This window comes from Boleophthalmus pectinirostris, unplaced genomic scaffold, assembly GCF_026225935.1.
Source record: "Boleophthalmus pectinirostris isolate CB_2022bp ecotype Guang Dong unplaced genomic scaffold, ASM2622593v1 HiC_scaffold_14, whole genome shotgun sequence".
Taxonomy (NCBI): domain Eukaryota; kingdom Metazoa; phylum Chordata; class Actinopteri; order Gobiiformes; family Gobiidae; genus Boleophthalmus; species Boleophthalmus pectinirostris.
In genome coordinates, this window is record NW_026571047.1 from 36,887,723 (window position 1) to 36,905,643 (window position 17,921).

The window sequence follows — 17,921 nt, forward strand, 5'->3', positions numbered from 1 at the left end:
AAAGTTCAAGAACAGGAGGATAAATGATACTTCGCAGTGACGTCACGCTGGGGTGTTCTGCATGGATGTCTATGGCGGAATGTTAAGCAGTCGCTGTGGTGTCAAAATGCACACATTGGCAAACCTCGGCCGTTCGAAGAAGCTGAAAATGTGTGCAAAATGGATTTAAAGAGCACATTTCCAGGAGCTTGTGATCAGAGTGTTTACGGATCTTTTTAGGAGTTTGATTTTCAACAAAAACATCAGAGTGACTGAAACTGAAAACTGAAAAACTATTGGTTAACGCTGGCTAGGTTGTGACTAGAGTTCTGAGCTCCTGCCCACATCTGCAAAGAATTGTAATTTTCATTCCCGCTCCCACTTGCATCCGTGATATTTTGTCCTGCTCCCCCCGCAAGATGGAAACGTTCTCTTTCTTAAACTCTATCCAACACGGAGAAGCAGAAAGGAATTAGATTAGACAACATCTGCAAGCTCAGGCTGCTTAAAATGTTTTTATTAATGCCAAATAAAATATCCAGCACAAATGATGCATGATCGGCAAACATGAATCATTTGTATATTTGACTTTACACTCATATTTAGTTTGCGGGACTGCAGTTTATCATCCCACCCGCCCGCTCCCGAATTGTGCAGTCCTGCTCCCACTCCCGCGCCTGCAAAGAGCTTTCAAAATGTGTCCCGCGCCGCACTGTTTTGCGTTGGGTCCCACGGGTGCAGGGCTCTAATTGTGACCGTAACGTTACCTGTTGTAGTTTCATCTGCAGCTCTGTTCGCACGGGATCAGTTTTACCTGTGGACCTTTGGTGATTTGTAATAACTGCGGAGGATTCCTGAGATCTTAATCCCGTGCGAATGCTCCATGTCTGTCATTTGTGAAGTAAAAATTCTGCTGCAAATGACCTACTATATTTCGCTAAACACAGACGTCCGGTGATATACTCGTCTCGTGCGAATCTAAATCTCAGGGTTTTTTGTTATAATTGCGCCTTTTCTGTCTCTTTCTTTTCTTTCCACGTTCTTTTCTCTTTCAATCTCAGTCAACGTCAGTAAAATAGAGTCATTTACACACTTTCCAAATTATCAGACGACCCCAGGCTGTACTTATAGGGCTAAAGTCAGGTCTTTCTGATCAGATTGTGTAAAAACAAAACTCAGATTAAAGTCTAAATCGAGTTTCAGACAGAGCAGTGCCTCTAGTTAGCATCACACCACCAGGGAAATGTTGATGACACCAGCTGCAAAGTAAAAGTAAGTAAATATGCTATTAAAAAAATCTAAACAAATAACTATTAAGAGATTTTAAAAAATGCTTAAATCTGTCCATTCTAGAATCTGTTCTAATTAGAATAGTAGAAATACTTTGAATAGAGTTGTACTATTACTATTACTAAACACTCTCTAGCCTAAATATTATTGTATTTATTTATTTTAGTTGGACAAAAACAGACGTTAAACTCCTGTTGGCTGAACTTAAAGACTGTAAATTAAAAGAGAAAAAAGGCGTCGAGACACGAGGACAATCAAACAACTTTATTTTATGTTTGGACAAAAAAATATTGTGAATGAACAAAAGTTTTTACTCAAAAATAAATAAATTATTATGAACTAAATATTCTGTCGTTTTGTGCTTTATAAAGAACCCACTGCATCTGCATCATCGTGTGACAATCCACAAAGCTCCTCCTTGTTTTTAAAGCCCATTTACTTAAAACTCCTTCACTCTTTTCAAACAACTCCTAGTTTTGTGAAAATTTGAAACTCCAAGTCACTTTTTAAATTCAGGTTTCTTGCCCAAGGACACAGAAGTCCACAGTATCAGGAATTGAACCGGCGACCGTCATGTGAGCGGGTAAAGCTTCACACAGAGCCAGTAGAGCTGCAGAACACAGAACCACAGAACCTCAGCCGCTATCGAGACGACGACGAAGCACAGCACAGATCTGATCGAATTATCCAGCCTGGGTTTAGTTTTTAGTTTTGAATTTTCCTCATTCACGAATTTCTTACACTTTTTCTCTTTCACGTAACGTTTCTTCAGTGATTTTTGAGCAAAAGTTTGGTTTTGTTTCACAGTTTTGTCCAGATCTTTGGGCGTTTCCTCGACTTTCACTTCGGTTTTGCGTTTAAAAAGTTGACACGGTTTAGGTTTTAGCTTCACATTTACCTTTAACGGGACAAAAACTCCACTTTTCTTTGACTGAACTTTTATTTTTGGTCCAATTTTGAAGCATTTTGCGTTGAAAATGTTCCAAGTTCGTGCTTTGTTCTTCTTTTTCGGCCTGATTTTGAAAAGCTGCCTCCAGTTGAATTTGGTTCGTGTTAGTCCTGGTTTAGTTTTGAGCTCTTTCTCTTGGATCTTGGACGGTCCGAGGACTGAACCAGGTCTCGGGTCCTGGTCCATGGTTCCGGGTTCGAGGTTTGAGGAGACGTGGGCGCTCTGAAAACAAAAAAGAAAGTAAGATTAAAAGAACATTTTCAGATTAAGAAACTGTATGCAGCCTGGATTTTTACAGTCAAAAAATTTAAATTAAAATCACAACTGAACCTGTGGTGTCAGAGCTTTAACTTGCAGATCGAGACACACAGAAGTTTGTCTCATTGTCAGTTTTTGGAGCAGCAGAGGCTCTGATTCAGGATTGTCTGCAGGTGCTGAGGTTTAGGTAGAGACCATTCAGATCAGAGAGACGCATTTTAGGTTTAAACCAACTGGATTTGAGCTTTGAAACGGCAACACAAATGAGAAATAGGCAGGAAGTCAGGTTCACTCCTCAGGATGTTTTTTGCTACACTGAAAAAAAAAGTTGCTGGATTTGCGTAAAAAAGTTATGGAAAGCGGTTCCATGCAATAAAATTATGTTTAGGCTTTGAAACTTTTTTCGATCCTCTACACATATTTTTCTCGGAACATGAACATCACTTTTTCATGTTGATGAAATTTGAACAAATCATGCTGAATATGCATATTTATCTTATGTTACCTTATCATGAAATGTATAAGTCTGTATAATTTAATTTAATTGATCTAATTCTGTAAAAGAAAACAAAAACAGTCTTTAGTTTTCCACAGTTCTGTTTTGTCTTAAACAGAATCAAACACACAGAGACACACAGTTTGGAGCTGGACAGTGTGAAGATTTATTCCAGTGAAGCTCTGGTCTCTGTGGACACAGAATAACACATGATGATCACATTCTGATCATCTACTCTGTTGTACATGTTTAAATACATTTAAAGCACTTATTACTACAATAATGGACCAGAACAGAAGAACAAGAACATTAGAAGTGTATCTGCAGAAACAAAACTCACCATGTGCTGCTTTTCTTCCTCTAAACACAGTAACAGGGAGGGCATCTGGTATAAAGTACAAGTACGATAACAGTTTCAATAGGAAGTTCATTTTGAAAAAATTTAAAATAATTTTAGTTGGTTTACTTACTTTGTTCATCTGTGCTCTGTGTTTTGTTCTCAAACATCTTCCTTTTTTCTGAAACATCAACTATAACATTCATGAACTTCCCCACAGCTGCAGCAGAACCTGGACGTCTCTGTGTTTGTAGACGACTCTGGAACAAACACATTCACATCTGATACAACTGTCACACTCTTGTAGATGGACAGTCAAAAACAATTTGTTTCAAGGAGTCCTTACATTAACTCTAATTTCAAATAAAACAACACAAACATGTTTTAACAATGACGACATTCTAGGCTGGAGAAGCACATAATAAAATCTTTGAAAAGTCTCACCTCCAGATCAGCTTCATGATCCTCCTGCTCCACACTGTGTGTCTCTGCTCCTGGATCTGTCCTGTGTCCTGTTACATCTGAATTTTCCCTCCAAAAGTTTTGGGGAGGAGAATTCCAGAGGGAGGAGCCTCACCACAGAAATTATAATAAAGTCATGTTTCCTCAACCTGATTAAAACCTGCAGGTCTCACATCGGCCACAATCAAGTGATGTTTGTAAGATTTAAACATGCTGGACAGAGAAACGTAAAAAAGTGATGTTATTGTTGTCAGATTTGTTTTTGCAATTTGAGCAACTCCTCTCAGACCGTTTTTTCAGTGTAGAACAGGTACAGTTTTAGAAAAAAGTACATCTACCAAAAACACCTCAATAATAATAATAATAATAATGTGAGTTTTGTATTATTGTTTTACTCTTGTCACTGTCCTGTCACCTCTGCAAACTAAAGATGATCTTATCTGTGAGGAGGAGGAGGAAGGGCTCGGTAACTTGTACTAACCACATTGTTTCTGCTCTGGTCATGACTCGAGTTCAGACGATACAAATACAAATATTGTGTAGTTCTGTAGTTTTACTCAGAGCCTCCACAATCTGTCACAAACTCATCATATTCTTCTGCTTTAAAGTCCTTTCAGCTGAAACAATCGCGTCTTTGGGGTTGAAAAAACTAAATCACTTTGTTTTGTTTTGTTTATTTGTACTGACAGAGAAAACAGATTTTGCATCAGATTTATTTTTTTTTTTTTTTTTTTTATGTAGGCCCTGTCTGTAATTACAGAGATATGAACCATAAACTGAGTTAACAAATTTACAATCTGACATTTAAAATGCAAATTCTGTCCTGTTCTCCCCTGATCCGCCCTTCATCTGAGATTGTGCCAACCTCCAAAGTGAATGATACGTTATTTAACTGGTTGGGACAGTGGTTCTGGTGAAGAGGTGTTTTTTTGACTCTTTGTTTCCTGATGTAGATCACATGGGCACAAATCAAAAAGTACTGAACATTTGTACTCATGTAGTTAAATGACTAAACCTGTACTTTATTACAAGTACATGTACTGCTGCCCAAATAAAGTGTGTTGTTTTTTTAAATCATGATTATAATTTCCAGAGCTCTAAATGAACAGACACAGGCTGCATCCTCTGGTTCTCTGGTCTCGTGATGATCCCTGAGTCCTGTTTTAAAACACAGAGGACCTGTGTTTTCAGACTGTGGCCCATATGAATAATGAACTGTCCTTCCTCTAGTCGTACATGAGGCAAACTCCACTGACTCTTTAAAAAGCAGCTCAAGACACTGTTATTTAAACAAGCTTTTGGTTCACTGTGTTCTTTATCTCTTTTTTATATCTTGTCCATGTTGTTTTTGATCATTGTTCTTTGTGATGTTTATCTCTGAAAGGTGCTCTATAATTAGTCTTAATTACTTAACCCTAGAGAGTGTTGACGATGTCAGCTGCTTAGGGGCCCAGGATTAAACCCTCTTTTTATTAATTTATATTCCAGGGGGGCCCATGTGATGCTTCTTGCTCTGGGCTCACAAATTTCTGTTGCTGGCCCTGTACAGAGTTGTTATATTACAGTTTCATGTGTAATACTTACTGCCCCCTGGTGGTGGTTGTTCCTCTCTGCAGCCTCTCCACAGGTTGAGGTCTGGACTCTGGTCTTGGTCTGACTCAGGTCGTCAAATAGTAAAAAATTAGAATAAGTTTGTAATAGGATTTCCCAGTTTTTGTTGACAGTTCATAGCATGTTGCTGTTGTTGTTGTTGTTGTTGTTGTTGTTGTTGTGAGCTTCAGGTTTGGTCAATGTGAATCCAGATCTGACTCCAGGTCTAATAAAAACAGACCTATTCAGTCCCTTTTATACAAACAGGCCTGTGCACATGTTAAACTGGACACGTCCCAAAACGTCTGGTGTTTTTGGAAACTACACCCACGACCCTAGTGAATATTATAACCTTTGATATAAATGCAATAAATAAAATAAAACTACACCGTTTTATACTTGTAGTAGCTGTAGTAGAGAGAAGTGTCCAGCAGAGGGAGACAGTGGTGCTCTAAAACATCTACTCAGTTTTGTCTCTGCATCTGTCCTGTTCTTCAGCGTCTCGGGGTTAAATCTGTCAGGAGCAGTGGACCCAAAAACCAAAAAGGAGGATTCATTTCAAAACAACACATAAGTTTCGATGTTAGACTTGGTGACTGGTATGTAGACTTGAATACTTTGCAGTGACATCGTGCTGGAGGTGTCCTGCATGTATAACTATGGAGGTATTTTCAGCAGTTACAGCACTTTAAAAATGGAAACTGAAAGTAGTAACAAGCATGAAAGAAAATTGAGTTTGAACTGATTTTTGCATAATTTATTTGTTTAATTTACCAGTTTACAACATTATTAAGACCACAGGCAATATTATATGTACTTTTAAAATATAAATGAGAGGGAAAATATTGCACTTTAAAAAAAAAAAAATCACTATAAATCATAATAGGTTCCCCATGTGCAGCTACAGCTCTTCACACTTTGGGAACAACAACTGATATAAGCTATTGTGTAAAACTGACTTAACATTTTTCCCCAAAACACACAGGTTTTTAAAATTCACACTTACTGTTCAGTAATCTGCTCCATCTAGCACAAAAGAAGCATTTTTGAATTTTCCATTATTGTTATATCACAAATAAAAGTCGCATAGTCTCCTACACTGTTTTTAAGTTCATAACCCAAAATCTGAGTGTTTCTATCATCAAATCACATTCATTAGAACGACTTGCTTGTGTTAACATGTCAGAAAAGGTTGGAACCTCTAGTTGTTCTGTGATTTGTCTATGATGATTCTGTCTGCTGCCAGTAGATGTGAGCTAAGCCCAGTTCTCTGCAGAGGGAGTGGATCTGTGAGAACATGGTGTCTGTTGTCCAAAAGAAGAAGAACAAGAAAGTTGTTCTAAAAGAATCAAAGAGCATGTTTAAAGTTCAACAACAGTACAAATAATGTATAATATTTGCCCTTTAAAGTGTTAATAACTTAAATGATATTTGGAATATATTGCACTTTTATACTGTTTCTAATTTAAAATATGTATTAGGTTAAATACCAGAGGATACCCAAACTCAGTTTGAGAATTGATCAACGGAAGAAAAGGAGCATCAACAAAAACAAACATGGAGGTGTCCAGTTTTCAGATCACATTTGTTGTAAAAGAGCTAAAAAAATGAAGTGAGAGATTATTTAACCTGTTACCACCCGCCTCATTTTGGTGTGTGCACAATGGTAAGACATACCCAAATGCCATAGCTTATTAAAAAGAAAACCTTAGAACCCACATGCTTGTGTGAGGCACCATTTTAAAGCTTAGGCCTTCTAGTTTCTGTAGATATGTACATGAAGACTGTGAGTGCTGCCTAACCTACAGTACAGTCAATTAAAATTGAAAAAAAAATTGTATTTTTTTGCTTCGAAAAAAAAATTTGAAAAAAAATAAAGGCCTTAGCTTGGTCATACTTCATTCTAGGCATTTGTGACTCACTACACTCATTGTTCAAGTTGTTGGCAACAACTGTGTAGAATTTCAGATCTCTAGGACAAAGGGTTTTGATGCTGTGAGCCTTTGTGTAAACAAAATGGCAATTCAACACAAGATTGCCAAATTTGTGCCAAAATAATAATAATAATAATAATAATATAATAATAATAATCATTGTTATTATTATAATACTAATTCTTCTGAGCTTTAGGCATGTTTTCTCAAGAAAAAAAACTAAAAGTAGCCAAAATTGTCTTCCAACTGGCAGTTCTGCTACTACTACTACTGCTCTCTGTGTCTCTCTCTGTGTCCCTCTCGGCTGCGCGTATAAACACAGGGTCCGTTTCCAATACAATCTGAATGTCCCACCCACCGTTTGAAAGCTCTGGTGATTGGCTAAAACAATATGTCAATCACTTTCTGGAAGATCCAATGACTGAAGAGATTTCCCGTAAACAAACTGATGACGCGTGCGTAAAGCCAGGAAGTACGTGAGTGCGTTAGCTTCTTCAGCGGCTTGTCCCACCTAAACCCCGCCACCGACAACAGCGGGGAGGGTCTCATTTTGAAGCTAAGAGTGTGAGGAAAACAAGCGCACCCAAGAGCGGGAGAGAAAGGGAAGTGAGAGCGGGAGAAGAGGCGGAGAAGAGACAGAATATTTTCATTCACGGATTCATCCACTCATACGGACGACGATTTTCTGGATTATTCCCCCACATGGAATTATTTTTTGGAAAAACAACTTGATATTCTTTTTCTGTGGATTATTACGGACTTATTGAGTACAACTTTTCATGGATTGAACGCGTTTTGGACCGACAGAACCGCTCAAAGGTAAGAAACACGTATCTTATTCTTTGTTTATGATGTGAATTTTAAATTCACATAAATTCGGGCTCGTTGTACGGCATAAAATGAATGATATGGTTGTTTTATTGATAAATTAAGCTTTCAAACGATGTATGGCCAGTAGTGAAAACAATAATGAAGGTGAATATACAGAGTGAACATTTTTTATTGGAAAATCGCCCGCCGGCGGGCGGGTGGATGGTAATTTAGTGCTGTCAGTCGACTCAAATATTTTATCACGATTAATCTCATAGTTAACTTGCGATTAATTGCACATTTTTGTCTGTTGAATAATAATTTTAATACTCTTATCAATATAGAAAAGTGGATAAGCTTTATGGATTATTATCTTTTTTTACTGCAACTGTGTTTGTCCCAACGCTGCTGTATTAAGGGCCATGACGTCATCACACGGCACTGTTTGGTTACATGTCGCGCAGCAGAGCGAACGCTTTTAGCGCATGGATCTATAAGAAAAACTGGATGAGCCCCTCCCCCTTTGCCCGGGTCTAGACCGACTAGTGGTCGCTCCAGGTACTTCAGCTCCCGGGAGTTTGGGCCCAGAAAGAATTCTCCCACAGAGCGAAATGTATTTTGGGAATTCAAACTGCCCGTGTTCTGACAGGACATCCGGCTTTCACAAAGGTCAGATTTTGTAGGATTCTTTCTTATTTTCACAACATAAACTTTTAAAAATATTTAAATCCTTAAAGTGCCTAAAAGTGATCTTTGTCAGACTGAGCCTCGCCGCTTTGAGTCGCACTTGCTCTAGCAGCTCTCGCTCTGATTGGTCCAAACGCTCCATGTGACGTGGGAGGAGCTCGCCCGCACTGAGGAAGTAAATGCAGAAGAGAAAATTATATCACTGAAAACAACATGACGCCATCTTGGGTTCAGCATAGATTTTATTATAGTTTATGTTTTAGCAGAGAAAATAAGTCCATTGGCAGAAGTATCGATTAAATAGTGCGACCGATATGAGTCCTGCTGCGATACACTCCTCCGTGAGTTTATGGACAGCGTGGAGCAGTGAGAACTTCTGTCTCTGTCCCAGTCCTTACTGAAGGTCAGTGCGGATTCGCCGTATGTTTTGGAGCAGAGTTTATTTTGTGTTTTCTTTGTATGAATAACATCAGCGCACCTGACACGGTTCCTCAGTTTCATACAAATTGTTTTGCTTCCTGTTTACAGTCGTATCCTGTAGTTTTTTCTAACATACCAGCAGTGGCCACAGTTTATGACAAAATTATTGCAATAAAAAAAAAAAAAAAAAGTATGCCGTTAAAAAATTAACACAGCTAAAATTGTTTTGCGTTAACTCTTTAATAACGCAATATTTTTAACAGCACTAATTTAATTGTTTAGTTCTAGTTCCTTTTTAAATAGTTCTGTTAGAACTGTTGAGCTGCGTTCAACACTGTCGCCAGTGGGGAGCACATACTTTCTTCTACTGCTTTTTTTTTTTTTTTTTCAGAATAGACAAAAGCTCCTGAATGTAAGAAAAAATGAAAACCAGAGACCCAGATAAGTTTTTGGATCAAGCTCTGAACATAACATTTTTAAGTAGACGTAAGGTTGTCGTTATTTTCTCAGAATAATAAGTCTTGATGTAAATGGACACAGGCAAAGCCACAGAGGCACACACGCTGACTTTTTTCCAGAAAGATATGAGCTCCTTCAGTTCTTTTTCAATGTTTTCTTTTTCCTCGGCCTCTTTCAGCTTATTTTTTAATTCTTTTTTTTGAAGCATTTCTGGTGTGAAGCAGATGGAGTTGTTTTTTTGCAACATTTTGTCAATCTTTATCAGTAATTCAGCAACTTGTGTGTCATTAGTTTCATTTGTATTTAAAACATGGTACCTGCCCTGACATTGGTTTAACATTTCCTTAACAAAGACATCACATTCTTCTATGTAGTTCTCAATGGTATAATTGTCAGTCAGTACTTCTCCTTCTGTGAAAACGACAATAACATAATTGACCACATTTTCTCCGAGTCTTTTTTTGATCAGCTTCAGAGAGTCTTGGTCTTGTTCGTTGATGTTCTTGATCGGCAGCAGCAGTAAGAAGACGTGAGGACCTGGAGACAACTCAGAGACGCAGTTGGAGAGTTCTTCTTCATTGAAACTGTCATCAAACAAAGTGGGCGTGATCACCACAGTGACAATGCGTCTCAGCACCTTCCGACTCACCTTCTCACAGCTTGTTTTGCCTGAGCAGCTTTGGGCTTGAAATATTTCTCCCCCAGAATGGTGTTAGCAGTAGCATTTTTCCCACTGCTACTTTTTCCAATCAGGACGATACTCAGAGGCATCGAACTCAAATTAATCTCTGGAGACATTGGTACCTCCTCTGTCAGAGCTTCTAAAAACGTGTCTTTGGTGTAAGCTCTAGCGCCGCCTTGTGCCAGTTTGTTCACAGTGTACATCAACTCTGTGACCTGCGGGTCCCTGATGTTCAGACACAGGACTCCTCCTCCACAGATCTGACTCAGCTCATCCAGGTTCACACCACTTTTTCTGGAGATGTTTCCATCATCAGTGTCTGTCTCCAAGGAGATCAGGAAGTCTTTGACCTTAGAGCTCAGTGTTTTCTGTAATATTTTTAACTCGTTTTTGTCTTCATCAGTGAGGGGACCTGGTATCACCAGGATGAAGGCGTGAACACCCTCAGGACCACAGAGGGAGAGACAGCGGAGAAACAGCTGCCTCACTGTCTCCAGAGGTTTCCCAGACAGAGCTGGCAGCTCCACCAGAGACACTCTCCGCCCACAGACCTCTCCATCATGTATCACACACTGTCCTGGTCTCGCTGCAGGGAGATCTGCTCGCCCTAAAATAGACTTGGCTACTGAGGTCTTTCCTGAGCCACTCCTCCCAAAAAGAACCAGGTTCAGAGAGGGTTTATTCAGACCTGTGTCTTCATCCTCAGAGTCATGCACTGCCTTTTTCTCTTTCAGCATGTCACAGATTTTTGTAAACAACTCTTTACGTCTAAATTCCCTCAGATCACTTTTATATAGATCATTGTGATCCATACACAGATATCTGTACCTGCACCTCATGATCATTTCTCTTATATGTGACTCTCTCATGTATTTCTCTGTTGAGACTTTTGTCTTTTCTGATCTGAACATCAGCACCAGTGACTGGTGAAAGGCCTCCTCACTGAAGCTCTGCAGGACTGACTCTAGTCTGATTTTGTGTTGCTCAGTGAAGTCTTCAGGCTTTAACAGCAGCAGGAACACAGGTGGATCTGGGGATTTCACATCTTTAATGTCTTGTATAAACTGCTGTAGTTCTTGCTGGGATGAGTTGTTGAGCTGCAGGTCTGGAGCACAGATCACAGTCAGTGGTTTGTCCTGAATTGTTACAGTGATTTTCACACATTTCTGATCTTCAGTGAATTCATTTGTTCCCAAAACGAGGTCTCCCACTGAGGCCTTCAGACTCCGGTTGTTCCCCAGAAGAACCAGCTTCAGCTCAGACACTGAAATGGAGACAAACACAACTGAAGTGTGCAGTGTGTAAAACAGTGTCAAATCAAAAAGTCCAGCCCCTGCACCAAGTCTTCACCTCCACTCCTGAGCCCTGTCTCCTCTCACCTCTGCTCCCTCCTCTTCCTCTTCACTGCTCCTCTAATCCCCTCCCGTTTTTTATTAGTTGATTAGGTAATTTTTAGTCTGGCCAGTAGATGGCAGTGAGAAAAAAAATCAGGTAACCAGGTCTGTCTCTGGAATCATTTCATTAGGCCCAGGTGCACAAACACAAACAAAACCAAACAAAGGAATGTGAGGGGAAACACAGAGACGCTGGTGAGTAAATTTACCTTTAAAATTAGTTTTAAGTTTAAAGTAAGTAGTAAATAAATTCAATTTAAGTTTGAAAATGCAAAAATAGAGCTAAGTTGAATAACTAAATTGTTTATTTATGAAGTAGTAAATCTGATTTATAGTAAATGATGTAAATTCCAAGTTAAAGTAGCTCTAGTTAAAAAAAAAAAATGTTATTTAGCAATAAAAAAAAAAAGTATTTTTATCAAAATTTGTCTTGAAATAATAAAAGATTACATTTCATGTACTAATTTAAAACTGTGAAAAGTGATATTATAGGATTAAAAATTGATTGGTAAAATGATTGGTTAAAATTTAAGTTCATGTATAAAATGTATACTAAATATTATAAAATACAATACATATTTTATATAAATCATAAATATTATAATTGAAGTGTATGAATTAAAATTAAAACATTATATAACTAATGAAATTGTAAAATGTAAATTTAATTTCATTACACATTTGTTTACTTTAAAGGTTTTCGACCTGCTGCTTCTACTGCTGCAGCTACTACAACTACAAATACTACTACTAAAACTACTAAAGGAATCAAATTATTTCAATAAAAATCTTCAAGCCGAGTTGAACCTTGTATCTATTTCCCTGGGTTTTTCAAGTTGGACCTGCATTCCGAAAGTAAAGACTTGACAAACAGAATGAAAACTTTAATAACTGTAAACAAATTCCACTTTTGAACACCAGAGGGCGCATTGTGCAGTGTTATTTTCTACGTCACCATGAGGGTCACTGTTCTGATTTCTTGTCTCCTCCTGTATGATAATAACTCCTTACCACATGTGCCCCTGTGAACGGTGCCAGGTGTAGTCCACCATGATACACTGAGTATTAGTACTAAAACTAATCTGGAAAATAAATAAATACTTTTATTATTTAAACATCAGTTTGTACAGTTTAAGTCACTGCTTATTGTAATGAACATGTGTCTGAACTGACTCCTGCCTAGTGAAGAGCAGCCAGGTGCGGCAGGTGAGAGCAGAAACAGGTGAGGGAGGGGGCAGGTGAGGGAGGGGGCAGGTGAGGGAGGGGGCAGGTGAGGGAGGGGTAGCACCACCTGGAGAGACTTACATTCTCTGTGAAAGACAAAGACTTCTAGTTTTACATGTTTTATTTTCATGACGCCTTTTTTTTTTTTTTCAGCAAACTCATAATAGTTAATAATTCATGAAAAGTTAAACACACATTACAACCACACACAGATGAAAGGCTGTTATTTCTGTTGTGTTTACAGTAATTTTCACAAAAGGTGTAATGATTGACCAGTTTAGTTATGTCGCTGTCAGAGACATGTTTCCTAAACTAAAGCTTTTCCAGACCAGCTTTTGTACTCAGTCTATCACCTGTTTCCTCTGAGGTTTAAACTTCTGATCTACTGATTTTGGGGCAGATGCTGTAACACTACATACAGTACAGACAGTACAGACAGTACAGACAGACAGTACAGACAGTACAGACAGTACATGATACAGTGAATATGACTGCAGAAGGGTCACATGTGGGAGGATCTGTCATGATACAGGAGGAGACATGGAGCCTTTATCAAATGGTTCCTTTCTCCCTTCATCCCAACAGTCAGTTTTGCATGTTCCTGTGAAGGAAGAGTGTCGACTGAAATGATCCAGCCCCAAGGGAGAGGAGCTGATCAGGCGAGGGGCCGAGTGGGTCCGTCCTCAACAAGTGCAAACAGCCCCATGTACTACACACACCATATCAATTTAGTCCCACATTTATTTAGAAATGTGAACGCCATAATTTAGACATTTAGACTTTAAGTCAGCTAAGTATTTCTAAATGAAAGAGAAAATGATACTGAGATGAAATGTGCAATTATTTTATAAACCTAAATACATTAGACATTTTAGTCACTGGTAAAATATTCAGAAGTAGCAGCACAGTGAGTGTTGTGTAACTGTTCAGGTTTTACTTACAGGTTGGTGGCATGAGTCCATAGCTGCTTGTGCATTTAAGTTTCCTGGTTTCCTCTGTAAACAAAAAGACCAAAGGTCCAGGGTGAGTCATTTTTGTCATCAAACTCAAATTTCTATTGACTGTGTTCACAACACTTTTTCTAAGATTTACAGTGTATTTTTCATTCATCTGGCTGCCAACCTGCACCACTGACCTCTTCAACCAACACCCACAACCCATGTTCAGAGTGTGTCAAGTGTCTTGCCTAAAGACACAACAACCTCCACTGCTGCCTCACTGAGTGCGTATACATGCACATCAATAACCCGGTTATTAGCCATACCCCGGTTCTGTCAGTGTTCGTGTTACTGCGTTTACATGCGCACTGAGAAACCGCGACACTCATATCCGCGTGTACATGATCAAATGGAGTGTCCCGGTTTCTTGACATAATCTTACAAATGCGCAGGCGCAAAAATGAACTTAAATCAATTTCATAAACCAAAAAAATACAAACCGTGAGCTCCTTTAGCATAAGAAGCTAAGGAGCTACGAGATCTCCCACAATCCACTGCGCAGATTTCTTCATTAAAATCTCTGCATAAATAAACTCAACTTTACAACATATAAACCATAAACACTATAGACACATCAGCCCGTTTGATCAGATCATTCAGCTCTGATCACATTTGTTTACGTTTTATAGAAACGAAACTTAAGACCGTTTGGCTAATTAGCATAAACTGTTAGCGGCGATAAAAACAACTCGCTCCTTGTGCCGCTGATGCGATCAGTTTTTTTGGACTAAATGACACGACTCTGTGGATTATGTGTTATTTCTGTGACAGAAGAGGTGCTGATGATGGTGAGTGTGTTCCATGCGTATAGAGTTTAGGAGATAGTTCATGTTTTAGCTTTTCAGCGTCACACGAGTGCAGGTCGTACATGTGCAGGTTTAGCGCAGCTCTTTATTTTACGTAATTTCACTCGTTTGGTCACTTTATGTTGGTCAATTTATTTATGTCACTACTGCTGTGGTGAAAGGCTGGAAAGTGTCTTTTGGACGCATGCGCACTCAACTTTATGTTGCAGTAACCGGGATACTGCGTTTACATGCCACAAGTATCCCGGTTACTATTGGAATAAACCAGCTACAGTAACACGGTTTCTAATAACCGGGATACTGCCATAACCGGGTTACTGAAACCAGGTTACTGCGTATACATGCACCATGAAGAAACCGGGATACTCAAAAAACCCGATCATAACCGGGTTATTGATGTGCATGTATAAGCACTCACTGTTTCATCTGTTATTTCCATCCAGATACTCACCAGGTCCAGTCGTGCTTTTCTCCTGAGTTGAGACAGGATCAGGCTTTGACATGGACGTTTTGTTGGGACATTCTAGCGTCACTGTCTCTCGAATTCACAATGATGAAAAGTTTGGGCCGTAGACGTAGCAATTAAAATAATAATTTGTAAAATAAATTTATATATAAACTAGAAAAGCACTCAGAGAGCGCAGACCTCCGCCAAGGACTACAGTCCCCCTCATATTAATTGTGTTTTCCATAAATATTTGTCTCGTACATTTCAATTTGGAATATGAAAGAGGATCCCATTGTCCATCCCCGAGTCAAATTTCATGGGGTTTGGTCAATAATTAACTGAGATATTGAGAAACAAAATTTTTGGCCCCATTTACCACAATGTTAACTAAAATTTCAAAGTGATCCAGAATCCAGGATTTCTTCCGGATCAAACCCAAAATGAAATCAGTTCTTCCTTTTCACATTTCCAACAAATCCTGAAAATTTCATCAAAATCGGTCCATAACTTTTTGAGTTATGTTGCTAACAGACAAACAAACAAACAAACGCCGGCAAAAACATAACCTCCTTGGTGGAGGTAATAAACATTATTTTTTCTGAGTAGTTTCAGGAAGTGTTGTTTTTATTCAACCAAAAGACTCTGGCACCTCTCCATCTCACAGACGTAGACACATTCCTGAACACAGAGCCACACACACAGAACCTGCTCATGTGATATAATTATGTGTGTGTAATTCTTAGTAGTATAATCTGCCATGACGGTCTTCAGTTGTGAAACATGTCAATCTAAGGATCTGTAGACAAATAAATGATATATTTAAACAGTTTGTGTTGACACAACATTTGTCTTTTTGTCATATTCTGTAAAAGAGACTTTGAAGAGCTTCATAATTAAGTTATAAACAGCATTTCTTCATTATCATCTTTATCTCAGAGTTGTATTTTGATTGATTGATGCATGTTTGAATAATCCTGTATGTTTTTGAGGCTTGAGAATTCATAAAATTCCAGTTTTCTCCCCCGTACATGCTCATTACCCTGTACTTAATCAAAACTATTCAAAATTCCAAAATAAAAATCCTTCCCTTTTCCTGTAAAGGAAAGAGCTGAGCTGTTTCTGTTATGAAGCTGTTTTAGATCAATACTGCAGTTTACAAAAACAATATCATATTAATAACAATACAGTTACCAGGAAAAAAAAAAGTTCTTTAAGACGTTTAAAAATGCTCTGAAACGACTGGACTCTTTCCAAAGTTATGTCCTTTAACATTTGCACAACTCTGTTTAATTTAACACTAAACAGACAAATATGGATAAAATTAACAAAAATCTGTTTTAAAAATAATCTGATGGATGAATAAATAAAACAGATTTAAATTTAAAATTTACCAACAAACCCAGAGATGTTTGTGATGTCGTGTTGCTCTCAGCTCTGATCAAACTGAAAGTATTTAAATTAGGGGTGTCAAATTATTGCGTTAATTGCGATGAATTAATTACAGTCATATTTAGCGCGTTATGTTTTTTAATCGCGTTAATCTCATTTTTAATCTCTAACTTTGTTGTTTCTGTATGCGAGTTGCTTTATTATAAAACCTGTTTTTATGTGTTGTTGGTACAACACACACACACAAAAACACATTTATACATTTTTTTATTTCGGTAATTCCACTCATTGCCGGAAACCCACACAAAACGTGCGCAGTAAGAGCGATGTAAACGTCATGTTCACGTTGGCGGCGTCAGGCACAATGGACGAGGTCGAACAGCCAGTAGAACAGAGCAGCAGCGCACAGGGAAAAACACATTCGTGTCTTGGAAATTATTCTCCCGACGTAAAATATAAAAGAAAATAAATATAATATCGCCTGAAAACAACCTGCATAGACTCATGATGTCTGCACTACTGTCCTATACACAAACACACACACACACACACACACACACACACACACACACACACACACACACACACACAAACACACACACACACACACACACACACACACACACACACAAACACAAACACACACCTTCATCATCGTCATTAACCTGAGAACGCGCGGACCACGTTTCCTTCCGTAGTTCGCGTGGACACCGACGTGCTCCCGTGAGCCGCGTGTGGATCGTGTTTTCTCGCGTACGCGGCGTAAACCACGCTTCCTCCTGTGCGCCTCTAAACCAGAACTAACACCAAGACTAAAACCAGGAACAGGCCAGGACTAAACCAGGACTAAACCAGGACTAAACCAGGACTAAAACCAGAACTAACACCAGGACTAAACCAGGACTAAAGCAGGTCTAAACCAGGACTAAACCAGGACTAAAACCAGTGATCTCATATATAAAGCATTTCTCTATTGATGGATTCACATTTATATTAATCTCACTGTGTATGTAATGGTAATGTAATATTCACTTTTGTTACTTAATCATATTGTAATCAATATATCAATATGTGCACTTAAACAATTCTGTTTCTGAGTATTGCAAGATTTCATGAGTTTGCAGAAGGTCACGAAGTCCTATCAAATTCAATAACAGGAAACATCTTGGGCGACCATTGCTTAAGGAGGATAAACTAAGGAGGATGAAATGAGGAGGGCAGACTGACCTTAACTCTGGCCTGAATACTGTATTGAAGTGTTATTTTTGTGTTTCCTGTAAGCAAAAAAGGAACTACTCCTTTAATGTTT

The 17,921-nt window shown here is 38.5% G+C and overlaps 1 protein-coding gene and 2 long non-coding RNA genes across 3 annotated transcripts; 1 reads left to right on the forward strand and 2 right to left on the reverse strand.

Moving 5' to 3' along the window:
• Positions 1-1,518: 1,518 nt before the first annotated feature.
• Positions 1,519-2,694, reverse strand: LOC129407890 (uncharacterized). Its single transcript, XR_008631769.1, has 2 exons — positions 2,549-2,694; positions 1,519-2,440 (listed from the first exon to the last, which is right to left on the reverse strand). It is a non-coding gene; the product is annotated as an uncharacterized LOC129407890 (long non-coding RNA).
• Positions 2,695-6,562: 3,868 nt separating this feature from the next.
• On the reverse strand, positions 6,563-13,101 carry LOC110170862 (GTPase IMAP family member 8-like). Its single transcript, XM_055149969.1, has 5 exons — positions 13,053-13,101; positions 10,321-11,617; positions 9,989-10,255; positions 8,893-8,959; positions 6,563-6,700 (listed from the first exon to the last, which is right to left on the reverse strand). The coding sequence occupies exons 1-5, from the start codon at positions 13,099-13,101 to the stop codon at positions 6,563-6,565; spliced, it is 1,818 nt and encodes a 605-aa protein (XP_055005944.1).
• An 806-nt stretch (positions 13,102-13,907) lies between these two features.
• On the forward strand, positions 13,908-15,304 carry LOC129407807 (uncharacterized). Its single transcript, XR_008631718.1, has 3 exons — positions 13,908-13,994; positions 14,066-14,193; positions 15,219-15,304. It is a non-coding gene; the product is annotated as an uncharacterized LOC129407807 (long non-coding RNA).
• Positions 15,305-17,921: the final 2,617 nt, after the last annotated feature.